Source organism: Acartia tonsa, chromosome 1, assembly GCF_053477335.1.
Source record: "Acartia tonsa isolate MP-2025a chromosome 1, ASM5347733v1, whole genome shotgun sequence".
Taxonomy (NCBI): Eukaryota; Metazoa; Arthropoda; class Copepoda; order Calanoida; family Acartiidae; genus Acartia; species Acartia tonsa.
The window spans coordinates 9,650,301-9,672,115 of NC_137260.1; the positions used below are offsets into that span (position 1 = coordinate 9,650,301).

General features: G+C 30.4%; 1 protein-coding gene across 6 annotated transcripts in view; it reads left to right on the forward strand.

Moving 5' to 3' along the window:
* Rsod (superoxide dismutase family protein Rsod) overlaps positions 1-21,815 on the forward strand; it is a 161,559-nt gene that overhangs the window by 71,303 nt on the left and 68,441 nt on the right. For 5 of the 6 annotated variants that reach the window (XR_013877096.1, XR_013877099.1, XR_013877105.1 and 2 more), the window contains exons 1-3: positions 15,011-15,266; positions 20,548-20,662; positions 20,962-21,039. Coding sequence is in view for 1 of the 6 variants with exons in the window: in XM_080152001.1 (XP_080008127.1) it covers positions 15,235-15,266; positions 20,548-20,662; positions 20,962-21,039 (225 nt within the window). In the remaining 5 variants the exon portion in view is untranslated. Of the gene's footprint in view, positions 1-15,010; positions 15,267-20,547; positions 20,663-20,961; positions 21,040-21,815 lie in introns of those variants that run through there. The other variant, XM_080152001.1, reaches the window with a different exon arrangement.

A 21,815-nucleotide genomic window follows, 5' to 3' on the forward strand; every position in this document is an offset into this window, starting at 1 on the left:
GGGTTAATTTTGTGTATCATCATTTGGGATGTACACCAATTTACAGGCCATTGTCTTATCCTTTTAGATCCCTACTTTAAAATACCTTTACCCTTTTCCCTTTAAGTGCAGCAATCATGATTTGTTAACTTTGTTCAAAATCATTTTCTATGCCAAATTCCCTTTTTATCAACTACAGGCTGTTTCCTGGATTCTTGAAATTTGTTTGACACAACTGAATCTGTGTTTTTGCAAGCTAAACGCATTGTTGTTACATTGCTGTTTATTAATATATCAAAAATGGTTAAATTTGCTAGAAGTCATGGCATGATTATTCTATTATTACGTATAAGACTTTTGCCTGATTAAATTGAAAGATACCTTTGTCAAAAAGAGAGGGTGTTAGAGGATGGTGTATTAAGGTAATCTCGTAATCTCATATTCTCAAAGAAGAGGGGTGTATTTGACTGTAAAATACTGGTATCTAAAGTTATACAATCACGTTCTCTCATTCGTTGGTTAGAAGGAAAACTCTGGTTACTTTTAACATAAATTGTTTTTTTTAGAGAGGGTCATTAATGAATACTATTTTCTTGAAATTGCATTTTTTGGACGTTCTGTAAATATTATGCCAAATTAGCTTTTTTACAAAGTATGAACCCCTCTTTTTATACAGGAATTTAAAGGAATTAGACAATGGCCGATTAATTGATGTACATCCCCTAATGATGAAACACAAATTACACCTTCTGTAGATTACAATTAGTAGTTAAAACGTTTAGACGCCTAACTTAAGTTGTTAAGCATAAATGGATAACAAAACGTTATTTTAAAACTTAGGGAACTAGTGTAATAAACAGCCCAATGTCCCCTCCCTCCTTTCTACTCTTTATGGCCTTTGATCGATGTAAAGCTGTGCCAGTGCTTGAAACTTATAGATCAATAACATTTTTAAACCATACTGTCACAGAGCAATTTTCTCAAGCATTTTAGAATTTTATGTTTTGTATTGTCATGTCCTAAGGTGTTCATACATTATGACTAATTTACAGAACTTCCAAAATAGCGCAGTAAGTACTATGATTAAATAATCTCAACTTTATGAGAATAATATAATATGATCTTTTTAAAAAGATGTGCATTTTTTAGTGTCCAAACGAACTCTCCTTAGTTAATTAAATATAAAACAAAAAATAGCTAATTTTAATATTCTGTAAAAACATATTTTATAAGTATTTATAAACAAAAACTAAATACCATGTGATGCACTTTTAGTTTTATATTAACAAGCACGATTACATTTAAATTCAGCGCAGCAAGAAAAGCTAAGAATAGAAATAATTTGTTAAAATAGAGGAAACTTTTTCAGTATGGTTTCGAAACCGATTTTATCTGCTGGATTAGAACCGGTTATTAGCCATATTGAATAATCATGCAGTGCATCGTATTAAGTATATTTTTCCACGAATTTGAATATAAAAATTATCTATACCAGTTTTATTAGCCCAGACCATCGGGCTTTTGGGCTTACAAAACTTGTTTTAATCTTAATTTTTTTTATTTTAAAATGCTTGGAAATCTGTCTATAATACGATGCCATAAATAACTGCTAACAATTGTATCATCAATAATTGGCTTAGTTTTCGGCAGGTAATTAATTTTATAAAAAAAACTGACATACAGAAGTTCCTGTTTATAGAGAGGTTTTACTATTAAAAATATAAAACAATGACATATAATGCATATTTTGTAAACAAAGCAACCGTTTTTTAATTATTTTTTTTTACAAAATCTACATAAAGTTTGATAATTATGGGAATATTTGGCTTAATGTGCATTTAAAAAAAATATCTTTTGAAAAAATAACTATGAACTTTTTTTTATAAATATTTTAGAAAAACGTAGCAAATAGTTCTTCAAAAGTCAACACATGTATTGTAAAAGTAAAAAAGATTTTTAGATTCAGAGAAATGCATTTAAGGAATGTTTTTTCTTAAATTTTCCATTTAACTTTGGAGCTTTACACCATTTCTCTCTCCTTCCTTCCAAAAAAAACCCAATAAATATGATGCTATAATTATATCTACTTTATCCTACTACTAGCGGATGAGCCCCTAGCATCTAGGAGCTCTGTATTCGAAGGAGTAAGGGAAGTAGGAAAATAGCCTAAAACCAAACTTATATATAAAAATTAAATAGTCTAAACCCATCCTGGGCAAAATAAACTTGCTACTTTATATAATAGGATGTAAAGTACTAGCGGCTACGACCCTAGCATCTAGGCGAACTGTACTCAAATTGGCAGAGAGGGGCTAGAAAAATACCCTAAAACCATCCCAAGACTTAAATATTGAAATAAATAGTCTAAAACCATAACAGTAGCTATATGAAGCTTACCTGAATTGGAAAACCCAATCGGTTAAGTAGTTGTTGAGATCTTAAGCGTCAGACAAAAAAACCTTGCTACTTTATATTATAGGATTAAGGTTTTTTCAAGCTTAAGATTGTAATAAATACTGAACTGATTAAGTTCTCCTATTTTAGGCTATTAATCTTTTATTTAAGATGATTCTAGACTATTTTCTGCCCTTCTAGATGTTAGAGGCGCAACAGCTAGTAATATAAAATTTGTACAGAATAAAGATTTTCTAACAATATTTTATAAAAAAAAATATAAAAAACAACAGAATAGAACGTTGAAATGACCACTTTAGAGTATTGAAAAATACACTAAACAATCTTGATTAATTTGATTAATTGTGGGAAATAACAAAAATATTTAATAATTATGAATTTAATAAACATTTATAAAGACAATTAATATCATTTAGAACCTCTACGTGAGTCTTGGATGTTCAGGGATCTAAAGGGATAAGACAATGACTGATAAATTGATGTATATCCCCAATAATAATACATAAAATTACTCCTTCTGTAAATTACAATTAGTGGTTGTAACGTTTGGGCACTCAGCTTCATGAACCAACCAATCAAAATTCAATAAAAGTTGTTAACTACTAAAAAAATGTTATCATAAACCTTCTAGAACTAGCGTAATAAAAACCCAATGTCACCTCCCCGTTGGGGACAGTAGACGTAGCATAGAGATAGGGATGTGATATCCATAGAAAAACTAATTAAATCCTCTGCCTGTCATAAAATAATGGTATCAAAAATACTAATGGAATATAAATTTTAGGTATGTCCATAAATCAGTTCAGTTAGAACTTGGCAGATTAATTTGTAATTAGTCGCAATTTGAAAATAACATTGTAAAACGTATGTATCTTATGATTATTATTGAATAGCGTTTGTGAAAGTTAGGACTAACTCTTATTGAAGTTTTAGATATTTTTTAGTCTTTTTTTGTTTTTAAACAAAAAAATACATTTGCCTTAGTCCATAAAAAGCAAAATTAAGGGCGTTTTTGGTGATTAGCAAAAAAACTAATCTTTTTGTAAACTTTGGATGTGAACTAATGAAAACTGAATTCTGAATATTTTAACAATAATACACACAATAGCTTTACATTCACAATGGGTTAAAATAGATTTAGTTGAACAAAAACACAAGCTTATATTAATTTTTATAAAATGAGAATTTGATAGAAGTAAAAAAATAAGTTAAAATAGTTCCAGAATTAGCTAAGAATCAATAACAATTAAGATTTACCGAGATACATACTATGCACAAAACAATGAAAATGATATATAGGATACTGTATTTCTTTAAATTGTCATATTTTGAAAATAACTGTATAAAAATGAATATTCTTTCAAAATAATCTTATTTAACCAAATGTCTTACTGGGTTATATCCTGAAAATGTTTGTTATAATTTTAAATTTCAACTTATTCATTATTTTAATCCATAGTGAACTGTGGGAATAATTTAGACAAGTAAAGCAGAGAAGTATTTTTTGTTTTATGCAAACCAAACATAATTTCTAAGGACCATTTATTTTTTAACATAACAGTACCAAAAAAGCTCTGAATAAGAATGATTATTGCTGTGATTTCCTGGTAACTAACAATTATAGGAACCACTAAAACCTTGAGGGATGAAAAAAGTAGATAGCTGATGGATAAAACAAAAATAAGTTTATCAATAGATTCAGAGATTTTTAAAATGTTAGTTTAGTTTTAGTGTAGTATGAACTAACTCATTGTAAAATCTAAGTGAGTTTCAGCATGATAGTGGTGCTCTTACACCAAGTGCCTGTTGAGGACCGAACCCCCCCCCCCCCTCTTATGAATTGAAAATAAGGGGGGGGGGAGTAGTTTTTTCCCTATACCTACCCCTTTCATAAAACCAATCCCTGTGGGGCTACCTAATATATTCCAACCTAACCTAACCTATTGTAATAAACAAATAAAAGAGAACTCCTCCCCCCCCTTCTACTCCTTACTTTCAATATATTTTTAAAAAGAGTGGGGTGGGGGGGGTTAATTTTAGTTCCTAATAAGGTACTGATAACTCAAAATAGTAATATAAATGATGATTTTTTTATTTTTTCCATAAGCTAAAAATTATATAAATCTGATATAAACTTATGAAGATGCAACGATTACTAAAAATGGAACTGTGTGCAATATGACCGTTACAATTCACACTGAAAAGTAGTATAATTTACTTAGGCATTATAAAAATCTATTTTAGCTCAATTTTCAGATTCTTTGAATATCGTTTAATTGACAAAATATTAATTATGCTCAAGTGAGGACAAAATAATATTTGCTTAACCTATCCCTTTTCCAGCATTTACTTGTATGGATCTAAAGGGATAAGACAATGGCCGATAAATGAATGTTCACCCCCAATGATGATACACAAATTACTCCCTCTGTATATTACAATTAGTTGTTGAAACGCTTGGAAACTCAACCTAATGAACCAATTAATCAAAAAGTATTAAAGTCCTCAAAGTGTTAAGCCAACGAATAAGAAAATGTTATTGTAAAACGTTGGGAACTATTGTAATAAACAGTCTAATGTCCTCTACCTAGCTGGTATACTTTTCATTAATTTTGGATACTTTGTATATTTTATTCATTAATAATCAAGGATATCTTTTTTCTTCAATTCTATAGCATTTTTTTTGTACACAATATTAAAATCATCAGCATAAAAATAATCATTATTTTTACCAAAAATCATATCCTTTTTATATATTTACTCAATTAGTAATGATTTTTTGTCACTTACGATTATAGGTAATGATTATTTACGATGTTTCTTTATACTTTCGTTTATGTCTACTGAACTTAAAAAATCAAAATTACCATAAAAAAAATAATTATTGCTTATCCTAATCGATTTAAAAAGGTTTTGTTTTTAATAAATCAAAATTAGGTCTTATAATCTTCTAAGACTTAAAATGCTATAATAGATAGTAGTAAGATTTTTTGTTGTAATATCTTGCTGGTGGTTCTAGGCTACTTTTCTTTACCCTCTCTTCTAAGAATTACATAAATGTTAGGGTCGAAGTTACAAGTATTTTAAATACTAGAATAATTGTTAGTGTTACATTGCATTATATTAGTAATTTAAATCTGTGCCTTTAAGTTCTAAAATGCATCATAATAAATTGTTGATCTATATCTAATGTTTTGTTAAATACTAAAAAGATAAATACTTGGATGACTTAGACTAAAATATGCATTATTAGGAACATAATGTTCCTTTTTAACCATATCTAAATATCTAAAGCAAATGAAGTGTTATAAACTAGATCTATACAGGATGAAAAAAGCTTATCTATAGGTTATTTTTAGACTTAAAGCCGTAGAAATTTATTAACTCGTAAGAGGACAATATCAAATAAATACAGTTTTTAAGTATTAATGTATAAGTATAGATTTATTATCCAGATAACTACCAGTATCTTTTTCGTCTGCTAGCATATTTCTTTCTACTATTATGTAGCGACTTGGCTGTGTTTATATTTACGACGCTATTGACTTATATTCAAAGACCCAATTTAAAGTCAAAATAGGGAAACTTTCTCCTTTATTGTTTTACTTAAATGTTTTAAGTATGATGAATTTATTTGCTTTAAGAAATCCGCCAATCAGAAAGGAAAAGAATTACTTATGGTCAAATATTGCAACAAGGGATGTAGAATAAACTTGGGTATTATACCGGGGGAAAAATTGTCAATTTAGGTTGCAATTCCCCCTCTCATTTATTGTTCTGTAGGAGGGGTGGGGATGGGATAAAGGGGGTGGAGGGGTCATTATTTTAGCCCGTTACAAGTTTCACTTGATTCGAGTACATGATAATCTGGTGTAAGATCTAAGTGATAATAAATCCATTATTGCAACAGAATTGCGACTCTAAATCCTTTATTCTCTAATTTTGCAGCGCGGAGGTCTTGTGAAATGAATAAAAAGTTGTATTATTGATGTTTACTCGGGGCTATCCATGAATACAGACATTAATTGTATTTTAAATACAGGCAATCATGATTGGATACTATATAATGTCAGGGAGGGAGGGAATATAATCATGATTGGATACTATATAATGTCAGGGAGGGAGGGAATATAATCATGATTGGATACTATATAATGTCAGGGAGGGAGGGAATATAATCATGATTGGATACTATATAATGTCAGGGAGGGAGGGAATATAATCATGATTGGATACTATATAATGTCAGGGAGGGAGGGAATATAATCATGATTGGATACTATATAATGTCAGGGAGGGAGGGAATATAATCATGATTGGATACTATATAATGTCAGGGAGGGAGGGAATATAATCATGATTGGATACTATATAATGTCAGGGAGGGAGGGAATATAATCATGATTGGATACTATATAATGTCAGGGAGGGAGGGAATATAATCATGATTGGATACTATATAATGTCAGGGAGGGAGGGAATATAATCATGATTGGATACTATATAATGTCAGGGAGGGAGGGAATATAATCATGATTGGATACTATATAATGTCAGGGAGGGAGGGAATATAATCATGATTGGATACTATATAATGTCAGGGAGGGAGGGAATATAATCATGATTGGATACTATATAATGTCAGGGAGGGAGGGAATATTGGGATGTTTATTACACTAGTCCCCAAACTTTTATGATAACCTTATCTTATGCGTAGGCTTAACAACTTTAGGGACCTAATTGAATTCTAATTGGTTAGTTCACTAAGTTAAGAGTCCAAACTTATCAACCACTAATTGTAAACTACAGCACGAGTAATTTTGTGTATCTTCATTGGGGGATGTACATTGTACATCAATTTTTCGTTGTCTTATCCCATTAGATCCCTGATATAATGTGGTGGCTATACAAACAGGTTGCAAATTATGATATCAATATAGATTATAATTTTTGATATTTACAACTGGTAGTTTCGACAGGTGTAAAAGGAATAAAAAAAATTAGCCTAAAACCTTCCTAGGATCTTATAAAGTTTTCCAAAAAGTAAGGCTCAGATCATAGTGAACATAAAACAAATAACATAGACAAAACATGTCTCGAAAAATACAAAACTTATTTTTTTATACTTTATGAATTGAAGTTATTTATTTCTTATGATATGTGTAACACTTGATATACACTGGATGTACTGTAGTTTACAGTGTAATACTCTTTGCCAGCAATGTTGCCCCACACATACTTTATAGTTTGTAGAGGTGGTGATACAAATTCACATTTGTCTCATTGTATACTTTTTAAGATTACTTTTCATTTACGTTCGCAATGAAAATTTTATGCTTTTTTCGAATGCTATAAATGAAGGACATTATTTTGCCCCTGTATCTTTTCAGCTTGGTTTAATATATTTGCAGATATTTTCAGTTTACCTTTTATTGTATTTGGACCTCCAAACAACATTTTAAAAAAGTAATATTTTTGTTTTTTCTGGATTAGTTTTAGGTAACTAAAGGATTAGAAGAGCCCTGCAGTGAAAGTACCCCTAGGGATAGTGTCCTCCATGATGAGAACCCCCCCCCCCCCTCGCAATGGCTAGAATTGAATTAAAAAGATAGGGAGTATGGGGTTTGGTGGTTAAAAAAATTTGTATTTTGTATCCCCTCAGATCATTACATTACTGTTTGTTAATTCAGCGTACACATAACATAGTCATCTTTTTATTAAAACTTTTATACCATACCAAATTAAAATTTGCATGCTATTATATTCATATACTGACACTACATTAATCCAGAGAAAAAGGGGTTTATTACACTAGTCCCCAAAGTTTTACAATAACGTTACAACAACTTTGGTGACTTTAATGGTTATTTCATTAAATTAAGTTTTCAAACATTTCATTCACTATTTTTAATCTACAGAAGGGATAATTTTGTGTATCATCATTGGGGTTATACATCTATTTATCGGCCATGGTCTTATCCCTTTAGATCCCTGACAATAAGGGGAATGGGAGATGTAAATGATTTAATTGTATGATTTAAATGTCTTGATTTTCAACAAAATTAAAATACTCGAAAAAATCTGCAAGTTTGTCTAAAATGATAATTAATAGCTTCCAATAATAAAGTTCCAGAGATTTAAAGGAATAAGACAATAGCCGATAAATTGATGTACATCCCAAACGATGATACACAAAATTAAACTTTGTGTAGATTACAATTAGTGAACCAATCAGTGAAATTCAATTTAGTTCTTAAAGTTTTTAAGATTACGAAAAAAGTAAACTTTTGGGACTAGTGTATAAATAAATAGCTGAATGTCCCCTTACCCCCGTAAAGTTCTTTCTTTCTACACTTGAAATTTGAAATTTTAGTTGTTTGAGTTATTTTCTACATTGTCTAAATGGGTGTAAGATATATTATACGTGGTTATTATTGTCAGAGGAAAAATTGTCGTCAATATAGCTTGTTAACATGACATCATTTATTGGTCATTTTGTTCATCCAGTAGAAGATATGGGGATGAAGTTGGGGATCTTTTTTTAGCCGGCTACAATAGCCATTTTTTAAAGAGTACATAATAGTCTGGTGGAAGATCCAAGTATTAATAAATCCATTATGATAAAACTAGTGGGGAGGGATATTTTATCAGAAGATAGAACTGTTTGACAATGACCTCTTTTCAAAAATTTTATTTTATAAAGAAATATTTGTCCTTAAACGTTTCACCTATAGTGAAAATTAATATTACTGAGACTAGATGCATTGCTGTATTGCATGTTAGTGTTCATTAATATGCTTTAATAATTATCAAATAATAAAATAATACAACATTTAAATGAACCTTTATCTTATATATATTGAAGTTATAAATATATAATTAAGTTTCTTATGAAAGCTAATGAAGCAATTTTAGCTCGGTTGTTTTATTTATATTGTAATATGTTTAAATTGAGATTAATTACTTTGAATGGGTAGCCCAATAATAACAGCAGCAACAAGACGGTGCAGTGGTATCGTGGTGCAAGGAAAAGTTTGTTCAAAGTAGAAAATTAGATTGAATTAAAGCAAAAATTATTCAATATAATAATAGCGGAACAGCTACATATATAAAGAGCATTGTTAGTATAACCTAAACCTATCATATAAAGTGGTAAGGGTTTTTGTCTGAAGCTTAGAATCTCGGAAATTACTGGTCCGTATGGATTGAACTTTTCAGGTCTTCTATAGGTCTGGGTGTGGTTTTAGGCTTTTATCTGACCAAACCTACCATCCCCTAGAGGCTAGGGACGAAGTCTAGCTACAGAACTATTTATAGAGTAGCTGTTGTGTATTCAAAGCTAGTACTAACCTAATATAGTTATAAATTACATACACTATAGCTACAGAGAGCTAGTTATAGAGTAGCTACACTGTGCTATAGCTGTTATGTATTCAGAGCTATTACTAACCTAATATATTTATGAAGTACATACACTATAACTACAGAGCTAGTTATAGAGTAGCTACACTGTGCTATAGCTGTTATGTATTCAGAGCTAGTACTAACCCAATATAGCTATAAAGTACATACACTATAGCTACAGAGAGCTAGTTATAGAGTAGCTACACTGTGCTATAGCTGTTATGTATTCAGAGCTAGTACTAACCTAATATAGCTATAAAGTACATACACTATAGCTACAGAGAGCTAGTTATAGAGTAGCTACACTGTGCTATAGCTGTTATGTATTCAGAGCTAGTACTAACCTAATATATACAATGAGTTTATAAGTATCATGGAAAAAGAGATAGACCGTTTAGTTTTGCTTAAAGCTCTGAAATGCTAAAAATGCCTTTACGCCTTTACCGTATTTAAGATTTTAACATACATTGATTTAATCTGTGAGGTTTTACACAATTGTCACTATAGAGTTAACTATTGGCTTAACCTCTAAGCCTTAAAATAGCCTAAAACCACTAATAAACTTTAAATATATTTTGTCTTGTTTGATATTTTTATTATCTATTCTTATTTTTCTAGCAATTTTGTACATTTTATACTTTTTTTTCTAGATGATTGATCTTGATTTGATTATTGCTCATAAACTTTCATTATGTTAGGAAGCCTCATAATTTTATACAGAATACTAAAATTGATGAATTCTTAGAACAAAAATGTTCAGGAAGCTTTGGATTGGTCCTGTTCTGGTTTTAAGCTATTTTTGGTTTATTTATGAAACATCTTGTAAATGATTTAACAAGGATGACAACATCCATAAAAGTGAATCTCTGAAACGGTACAATTAACGAACACTTCAGAACTGAATAAGCAGAATATAAATTTATAAGTCTAAAATTTTTTTTAAGTTTCATGCAAACTTTGAAATCGATAGGACAATTATAACATTTTTAAAGTAACGAAAAGATCTAACCATTCCGGACGGACTGAACAACCATAATTTTAGAAAAGCTTCGCTTTTAAAAAGGGAAAGTAGGTTAAAATCTAGAATACAAGCCTAAATAACTAGAAATAAATGAATTAAAATCAATGAAATAATAGATCTAATATCTTCCAAATACAGCTGGGTATAAATATATATTCTTTCATCCTTATTATTTAAAAACAATATTAGGACTGGTGGGATTTACCTTTTATAGTAATTCTGTTTATTTTAGCTGACATAAAAAGCGCCAAAAAAGGAGTTTATTTCCAATTTAGTGTCTGTTTTAGTGGTCCTTAAGTTTCAACATTTTATGGGTTGCACGCATTTATTTACAATTTTTAGATACGGAGCATCTCAATAAACATTCTTCTTTAGTTTTTTTTCATTTTTCCATTTTCCTGAGGTCTATAAAAGGCAAAAATCCCCAACTTTTCATTAGAAAGATCTAATTAAGAAATTACTTAAAAATTGTGAACTTTTAAGTAGGAAAGTAGAGTACATTGGACTGTAAATTAAAGTTTTATAAACACGTTGTCTCATTCGTGGGTTTAATAGTTTTAATTCCTATTTATTAAATCTTTATTAAGTTGTACAAATTAACGACCATAATTATGATTTACTTAATTAGCTAAATTTAAACTTATTACCCTTTAAATCCCTGAAATTCGTTTAAAATCTATATATTACTGTTCTTTTAATAATCTTGTAACGCAATTTTATAATATAAAATTGTCCTTCATTCAGCAATGAGTATTCTTAATCTTGTATTAATAAATGTAGTATATAAAAAGTTTATTGAGTATATAATAGTTATATTGGGTATATAATAGTTATGATATGATAATCGTGCTTCATAGTATATTAGTTAAATTTTAACCACTCTACAAACACCGAGATATCATATCATGGAATTTTACCATGAAAAAATTCTGTTAATTTCAGATGTTCAAATGTTTTAAATAAGAGTTATTTGTAGCATCTTTTACTATTAACTATTTAATGATCAAAATTGAATCTTTTCCAGTATAGATTCGAAACAGATTAATATGGATTAAAACTGCTTCTCAGCCATACTGGAAAATCGTGTATAGCATCGTATTACAGACAATTTTCCACAAATATAAAAAAAACCTAAAATTAGTAACAAAACTGGTTTTAATCTGATATTTCATTTAAATATCTGCGGAAAGCGGTCTATGCGTAATACGATGATAAGTACATTTTATCAGTGGGATTCTTTTTCCCACTTTTTTTTAGATGCAAATCTAATCAATCTCCATTATCAGTGTACTTTTTTCTCATAGTGAAGCGTTTATACCCCAAAAAGGGCCTGGGGTTTAGACCATGAATGTTTTATTGGCCTAATCTACATGTGAATATCTATGCGGATTTGCGCTTTTCATCTGCAGACCAAGGCGTTATAGACCATTCTACCCTCAGTTGATTAACAAGAATTAAAATGATTAACAAACAGACATATAAGTACAGTAAAAAATAAAAATAAAACATGACTTACATACCAAGTAAGTTGTATACTGGATGCTCTGATAAGAGATGTCTTCACTAAAAAAAGAAGCAGTTTTCTTTAGCTGCCGAGAAAATCGCATTTCTCCCTAGCGTTATCTACTGAAGGACTGACTTACTGACAGGCAGACAATTATAGAATAGTATCGATGAAAAAAGTAAAATCTGGAGGGAGAAGTTCATGTTAATTTTTATTTATGCAAAACCATTCCTTTCCTCCCTAGATGGTGATATTGTTCTAAACCTGAAAATAAGTTTTATTTTCTAATGCCATATCTCTTTATCCGTATTAATCATAGGTTACGTGTGTGCAATGTTTTATTCAACTAATTTTGGCAAACCAAGACCACAATTGCGGAAGAACAATGTTCAATTCCATGACTTGTACAGCTTGTAACTTGAGACCAATTACAAAAAATGTCTTAACAAACTTAAAGGCCTCCAAATCCAGTTTAAACTGTTAGAATCTATTATAAAAATTTAATTTATGAAACTAAAATGTTCATTTTTTAGCTGTTCAGAAATAGGAAATAAGTTTGGCGATCTATTTAAGTACTTTGTACATTACAATCATTATATTATCCTTATGTAAAAGCAACAGGATGTCTGTCTGCCTGTGTTCCGAAGGATCTCGCAAATTGCTAAACTGACATGGCTCTTCGTTACAGTGTGGTGGAGCATCTTATTGCAATTGTTAAATATTTAAACAATCTAAAAGGAAGATATCCTTAATTATTATATCCATTTTAATTTTATAATGATTATGTTCTTTTTATATGGTGGATGGTGCTTTATATGCATTAAGCTATATCTATAATACAAAGTAGCTTGATGTCTGTCCGTCTGACCGTCTGTCCGTCTGTCTGTCCGTCTGTCTGTCTGTCCCTTAAGATCTCAGTAACCACTGAACCGATCGGATTCTACTCTTCAGGGAATATACCTACTGGTCCTGTGGTGGTTTTAGGCTATTTTCTTGGGGGGTGGGACACCCCCAACCCCCCCAAAAATAAAAAAATCCAACCCCCAAAATTTTTTTTTTTACATTTTTTGTAAAATCTCAGTAACTGCTGATTAAATTGGGCTCTACCCTTCTGGGAATATACCTACTGGTCCTCTGGTGGTTTTAAGCTATTTTCTTGGGGGGTGGGACACCCCAACCCCCCCAAAAATAAAAAAATCCCCACTTCCAAAATTATTTTTTTTTTTAATTTTTTAAAAACAAAAACCAGTAATTGGGGTGGGGGAACCCCACTGCAACATGGGGCAGGGCGAAGCCCCCATGAATCCCCCCTCCCGAAAAAAAAATCAAAATATTTTCTTTTAATTTTAATTTTCGTGTATGCGAACAACCTAGGTCTAATTATTACGAATTGAAATTTTTGTGTATACGTCAAACAACCTGGGTTTAATTTGTACAAATTAAAATTTTTGTGCATAAAGCGCACAACCTGGGTTTAATTTTACCACAGAGTAATTAAACAAAGAATAATTTTTTGAATATTTCTATTAAGGAGGGTTGACTTTCCAAAACTATATAGGGCGAAGCCCCTAGAGGCTAGGGGCGAAGCCGCTAGTAAAGTTTATATAGATTCAACTTAAAATATATGCTTTATTATATTATACATTACTTTTGAATTATGGGCAGTGCCCAGTATTTTGTAGTGAATCTCTAAACCCTTATTAAAGGGAGGAGGTGGTTGTGACACTTTTTGAAACCAAAACTACAGGAATTCAACTTAAAAAAGAGTTACAGCACTGAAATTTGGAATTACAGTCGCTTTAAACAGGTAGAATGTGTAACTGTGAAGAAAAGTTGGTGAAACTGGCGTTTCTAACCAAAAAGAAATCGGCGATATCGGCGGATCAGTCGCCGTTTCTTAACCAAATTTCAGTGCTGTAACTTTTTTTTAGTTGAGTTCCTTTGACTTTTAGTTTTGGTTTCAAAAAGTGCCTCAACCGCCTCCCCCCTTTCGCCTTATCCCAAGTTAACCTAACCTAAGTTTTTAGAGAATTATGAGGATTTCCTTTAAAAAATAAGAGAAGGAAGGGAGGGGGGCGGGGGTCTGGTTTGCCAACCTCCAAGAAAAGGGATACTGTGAAATTATGATATAAAGGTTCTTTGCATGATTTACGTTGGGCTTTAGCTGCTACATTTTTATGAGTTTATTATTCTCAACCCATTTTAATAGTTTATAGACCAACTTTTTCATTTAGACGAGTCTGAATACATACCATCTATAAAATGCTAATTTTAACTATTACAAAATAGTTTCCAAAGAGCTATTTTTGTGTGATAAGCTTTTTCTTTGTAAATGTAATTTGTATTGTAATTTGATGATACTTTCAAATAGTCATTAGAGCCTAAAACAATCAATCGCAATTATTATCAATAACCAATAGATTTATAATTACTTTGATCTAAAGCCAGATTTTCAAGTTTTCTAATAAAGTTAAACACGCAGCAGGCATCCCCTTTCCTCCTACTGGGTCAACGAACTGACCAATAAACGAGTTCCATGTTAGCTTGCCAAATTGACGACAAATTTTTCCGTTGTCGTAATAACCTCCTATATTCTACATTCATTTAATTACCCCCAAAACTTCGATAGACTTTGTGAAATGCTGTTTTTTGGAATAACTCATTAATGTAAAATTTTATTTTTTCAGGTGTGTTGCCATGGAGACTTATGGTTGAATTAGAATAATTCGTAGCCTACATCATACAGACTTCATGCAGACAAGATCTATGGTGGAGTATACAGTTGCCAACACAGACTAGTCCTATGGTTGCTACAGAATAATCTGTCACCCTACAGACCACAGGCAGACCACAGTCCTATGGTTGCTACAGAATAATCTGTCACCCTACAGACCACAGACAGACCACAAACATGGTCATATTAACATTATTCTTGATAGCGGGGTAAGTTTTACTTAGATAGATAGATTGATGAAATGTGAAGATAGATACATGGATAATTGACAAATAGATAGGTATACAATGACCGATAAATTGAAGTACATCGCCAATGATGATACAAAAAATTACTAATTCTGTAGATAATAATTGGTGGTTGAAACGGTTGGACACTCAACTCTATGAACCAACCAAACAAAATTCAATAAAAATCCTCTGTTAAGCCATCGAATAAGAAAACGTTAATTTAAAACTTATGGGACTAGTGTAATAAACAGCACAATGTCCCCTCCTTACTCAAGAAAAGTCCAACTTGATATATTCCTCTAAATCTTGACCAAAACGGTATTGATAAAATTGATAGAATTGATATATATAAATAAAACTTGACCAATACGGTATTGATAGAATTGATAGGTTAAGTGTTGATTCTAATCTATAAAATTTATTTACATAACATGAGAGCTTACTTAGTTAGAGTACTCTAATAATATATTTTTTTATTTCATTACTCTAAAAAAGGGAAAAAGTTAAGCAGGTGAATCATCACAAAAAATATCTTTAATAGATTGTACAGACAGATGGGCATACTGATGGACAGACGTACGGACAGACCGACGGACTGATGGACGGATAGACGGACGGACACACCGACAGTCATAACGACAGTCATAACGACAGACAAACCGACGAACAAACCGACAGACAAACTGACGGACGGAAAAACGGACTAAATGAGTTAAAGAGTAGCTTCGCCATTTAAGAAATTATAAACTTAAAACCTATTTGAATTTTTATTAAACTACTCATTTTGAATTGGTTTACATCGTATAAGTTTAATAAGATAAAGCTATACAGATTTATTTATATTGCATCCCTTTTTTTATTCCCTCTTTTTGAAGTGCTTTTTTCAACACATTAAATTGAGATACTCGAAACATTTTTTAACAGCTCCAAAACTGGACTAAGAATTTGTAAGATGGTGTTTTTACAAATTTGCCACTCGTTGCGAATCTAAATATAATGTATATACAGACAACTACCTTCCTTTCTTTTTCAAAGACCTCCTTCGTCTGCTTCTAAATAATTTTCTGCTACTTGGCTGTCTTAATATAAGCGACACCCTTGTTTGATTTTCAATGACCCAATAGAAGGTTTGCACTGCACAAGGTGGTTGCGATGGGGAGATACAGTTATTTAACCCTTTCTCCCTCTAGTGTTTTACTCTAATAGGTATACATATAAGTAACGCAGCAATGAAAAGCTAGAAAATATTTGACTAAAATAAATCTAGAATTGAATATATGACAGACAATTTCAACAAATTGCTGAAAATTACACATTCCTTATATTACAATAATTTCTCAATTTATTTTTTTGCGGTTTTTTTGGTTGTTTTTTGTTAATACCATATTGGACATTCGGGGATTTTTTTTACAATTGACCCTGTTTTCTTTATGGGACAGGTATTATCAATCAGAAATCTGAAGGGATAAGACAATGACCCATTTCTATGATGAAACACACAATTATCCCTTTCATAGATTACAATAAGGGGTTGAAACGTTTGGACACTCAACTTAATGAGACAACCAATCAAAATTCAATAAAAGTCCACAAAGTTGTATAACAACAAATAAGAAAACATTATTATTAAACTTTGTGGACTAGTATTCCCTCCCTGATTATCAAGACAAATACTATTAAGATTCTAGATTTATGTATATATAAAAGACAAATTCTATAAACTGATAATGTAGTTGAAGGCGTGATGATTAGTCCGCTTGTAAGTTGCTTGATATCTGTTGAACGGATCAATTAAAAGTTTTAAGCCTCCAAAGAAAGCCCCTTGAAACAATTGGAATAAAACGAAACTTCCTCCAAAAAAAAATGGAATAATCTGTCCAGTCGTCTTCGATATATTGCTTAGCATCATAACAACAATGATTATGTTACTTTAGAATGTAGGATTTAAGGCTTTTCAAAAAAATCAACGTCTTTTATAATATCTTTACTACATGATTTAAATGATGTTTAAATGGTGGCTCTAATACGATTTTTTCTTCAAAGAAGTTGTATCTTTTTTTTTATAGCTAGCCGGTTCTTTTAGTAAGTAGTAGATGTAAAATTTTTCATAGAATTCAAATATGCAATCGGTTTTTTTGTAGACCTCTTATTTTTTAAGTAATTTAAGTTTTTAAAAAAAATAATTAAGTCGGTTTTAAGGTACTAAAACGCAACAAAATAAAAGAAGAAAATGGTCAGTAAGAACAAAAATAGTAAGATCTTTAATTTGACACCTTACTTTTAAAATTCTGTTGAGTAATTATTGAAAAAATCTATTTTTTTAACCTCGGTATAATAAAAACTTTAGACCTAAATATTTTCTCAAACAGACATAAAAAACATGGGTTCATATATACCATTAGAATCAGAAAAATATTACGAATCCATTGTAAGCAAAATTGAAAAAAATTAAAAAATTAAAAAATTACAGAAATGGCCAATTATTTTTTTTGTTCAGACAACACTATTGTCTTCCCTTTTTTACCCCCTCTTTACCCCCTCTTTACCCCCTTCCCATTTTTATACTCAATTGAAGAATTAAGACGTTGCCTGTACAACATAATATGATATTTTCATATAATTCCTTTTATTGTAGTTTATATACTATATTGTAAACTTTTTTTTTCAATTTTGCTTACAATGGATTCGTAATATTTTTCTGATTCTAATGGTATATATGAACCCATATTTTTTTATTTGTGAAATAATAAAATTAAGTTCAAAGTTTTTATTCTCGTGGGTTTAAAAAAATCGATTTTTTCAATAATTACCTGACAGAATTGAAAAAGTAAGGTGTCAAATTAAAGATCTTACTATTTTTGTTCATAATGACCATTTTCTTTCTTTTTTTTGTTGCATTTTAGTACCTTAAAATCGACTTAATTTTTTTTTTTAAAACTTAAATTACTTAAAAAATAAGAGGTCTACAAAAAAACCGATTGCATATCTGAATTCTATGAAAAATTTTACATCTACTACTTACTAAAAGAACCGGCTAGCTATAAAAAAAATAGTTGATACACCTTCTTTCTAATAAACATAATACTAAAAAATATAGTAAAAACCTCCTACTTTCAGCTTATATATAGTTTCCTTTCAATTATTTTTTATATTGATTACAATTATAGCACGTTCTGTATATTTAGATGAAGATAAATAATATATATTAAGAGATATAAGTTTTCCGGAATTTTAATGTAGGGAGTAGATTTGAAATCTGCATCAAATTTTAAGGATTTTTTATAAAATTCATTTTTTGTATAATTCTTTATATAAAAGCGGAAATACAAATTAAGTTAATTAATTTTGGCATCCGTGATTGGTGGATTTAAAAAATCTGCGCTCTGATTGGATGTCGTACATCATTCAACAAATTAGAGCGCAGGTAGTTTAAAATCCAACTATCCTATTGGTCAAAATTAATTAACTTAAAATGTATTTCCGCTTTTAGATAAAGAATTATACAAAAAACGAATTTTATAAAAAATCCTTAAAATTTGATGCAGATTTCAAATCTACTCCCTACATTAAAATTCCGGAAAACTTATATATCTTAATATATATGTCTCTTAGCTTGCATTATAATGTACACGTGTTAAGGTTCATTTCTCCTACCGTTTTAGAGCTTCGATTTTATGGATGCTGTCATTCTTGTTTCTGTCAACTTTACACTTGATTTGATGATTCCTTTAAAAGTTAGGAACCCTTTGAATGGTTAGCAACTCAATAATCTTTACCAGAAAGCCCTTATATTCAATTTTATATGATATTATCCTATTCATCGGATTTTGGGAATAATGATTTCTAGCTCAACAAGGTACAATGTTAAAAGAGAATCATCTCTATATAATATTAGCAAGTCCTAAAACAGAATATTTAAAAAAAATTAAAGGACATACACATATCTTTGTTATTTGTTTAAATTATTGAGTATGATGGTATTAAAAAAGTATTTGAATACCAACAAATATTTACTCTGTGTAAATAGAAAGAAAAAAGGTTGAAAACAATATGTTGTGAATATTTATTTTTCAACAGGCGTTCTAACAAAAAAGCTAAAATCAAAACAGCAATAATAAGTAGTTGAAGAACTGCTTTCTAACGGATTTTTTAGAGGGGTGACTCGTTTGTGCCGAGGGATCTCGCTAACCACTCGACTGATATGATTCTTCTTTTCAACGAAACTTAGGTTTATAACTATTTTAAGGTAGGGTGCGACCACCCTCTCAAGAAAAGTGATCTCTAAAAAAATGACACCCTCATTTAAAAAAAAAATTCTTAAATTAAAATTGAAAGTGTGGAGGGGGGGGGGTCGACTTCCTCACCCCACCTGAAGAACTCTATGGGTGTAGCCTCTAGTATGTAGTATATTATTTTTTCTGAATCCTAATTGATTTTTTTGTGTGTGTTTTGTAAACACTTCTCAATTGTTTATTTTGTGTGATGGTTTAATGTGTTTATTTTCCATTTAACTTTTGTCTATTGTCCGAATATCTCACTATAATACACACAATCTGATACGGCAGTTAAAGATAATTTCAAACATTTGTAAATATAAAATCTAATATTTTTTAGTATCGCATCTGCCTTTTTAATTCTATATGGTCGTACGTCTGTTCTCGAGGAAATTTTAAGATCGAGAAGATGTTTGTTTTTCATAACTATTCTTTTAATATTTTTTTGCTCGTTTCCCAAAAACACTTTCATTACCCAATAAGGAAGCTTTATTGTGAATGAGAACCATATCGGTTGGGCGGTTAGCAAAATCATTAGCTATAGACAAAGAAACAACCCTACATTATAAGAATTTTATCACAATAGTACACGTTTTATAAATCTATGAAATAAATCTTGGCGTCAATTAATCATCCTTTTAATTCTTTATATATGTAATAAAGACTGTTAGCATTACAATAGTTTTTTTTAATAAGCATGTAATATCACTATTGAGTAATCTATAAAACTATTAAGATTGAAAATACAGAAAAAGTTTAACTCATAGTGTTACTTTCCCATTGACGATAAGCTAAAAAATCTATTATGTAGAATTGTTGGTTGAAAAGTTTGGACACTGCTAGTTCGAAACTAACCAATTAAAATTCAATAGAATAAGTTTCTGCGTCAACAAATAAGATAACGCCGTCATAATGTGTAAACACAATAGCTGAAACATTCTTAAAGGAAAAAAATCTCCACCAATTCAAATATATTTTTTTTGCAGGTTCCTTGGGCCATCAGCTTGTGATGACCTGGAGTTGCTGGCAGAAATATCTCAGCATGGAGTCACTGGAGAGGTCAGGTTCAGACAGTACAGCGAGAATGATGCAGCAGTCAAGGTAAAAACATCTTATTATAAAGTAACAGGATTTTTGTCTATCTATTCTGAAGGATCTCACTAACCGCAGAACCAATATGGTTCTCCTTTATAGGATAGCTTCTACTTTGGAGGTTATAACACATATATTTATTAAGACTATGTCAGTTTAAATTTTGGTTTACATATTCAAAGAGTAGGTATAAAAAGTACTAGAATGTCTCTTTCTGTGTGTAGTAAGGATCTCCGCAGAACTAATATGGTTCTCCTTTGCAGTGAATCTTCCTACATGTCCAATATTGACAAATATGATTTGTTTAGGTTGACCTGAAAGTTAGCGAGGGTGCAGAAGGAGATTATACCTGGGGCATCTATGAGTTTCCTATTGACTATACTGAGGTCAGTTAGAGTAAATTTTATAATCAAAATAGTACGGTATTAAAATGGTTAGATATTTATATAGTAGTTGTTTTTACATAATTTATTTCGAGGTAAACATGAAACAAACTATTTACCAATTTTTATACATACATTTATAAAAGATACGAATTACGAATTAAAGGATGTAGTACATATTAGATGTATGAAATTATTAGTAAGATTAAGGGGAATGCCTTGGCCCAAATAGGCATAACTCATTATAAACAGTTAGGGCTTCCTTCGCTGTTATCAGCCATCCCCGGAGGCAAAATAGTAAATGTTTATTTAAATTTATTAAAAAAAAAACATATCTAGAACAGGTTTAAATAACTGTGATTATATTTATTGAGTATCAATCTGTTTTGCCAATCAGTACATTTTATTGGACAATATTGAATTCTAACATAGGTTATTGGTCAAAAGAATCCTGTTTTCAAAAAGATGCAAAGATTTATTTTATTTTGCACCATCTCTCCATAAAAGTTTACTCAAGTTTTGCTATTTTATCAGGGATCTAAAGGGATAAAACAATGGCCGATAAATTTATATACATCCCCAATGATAATACACAAAATTACCCCTTAGATTATAATTAGGAATTGAAAAGTTTGGACACTCAACTTAATGAATCAACCAATCAAAATTCATTACTAGTTCCAAAATTTTTAAAAATTTTAAAATTTTTAATCGAACGAATAAGAAGCTTTGAGTACTAGTGTAATAAACAGCCCATTATCCCCTAACTCTCTGCTATT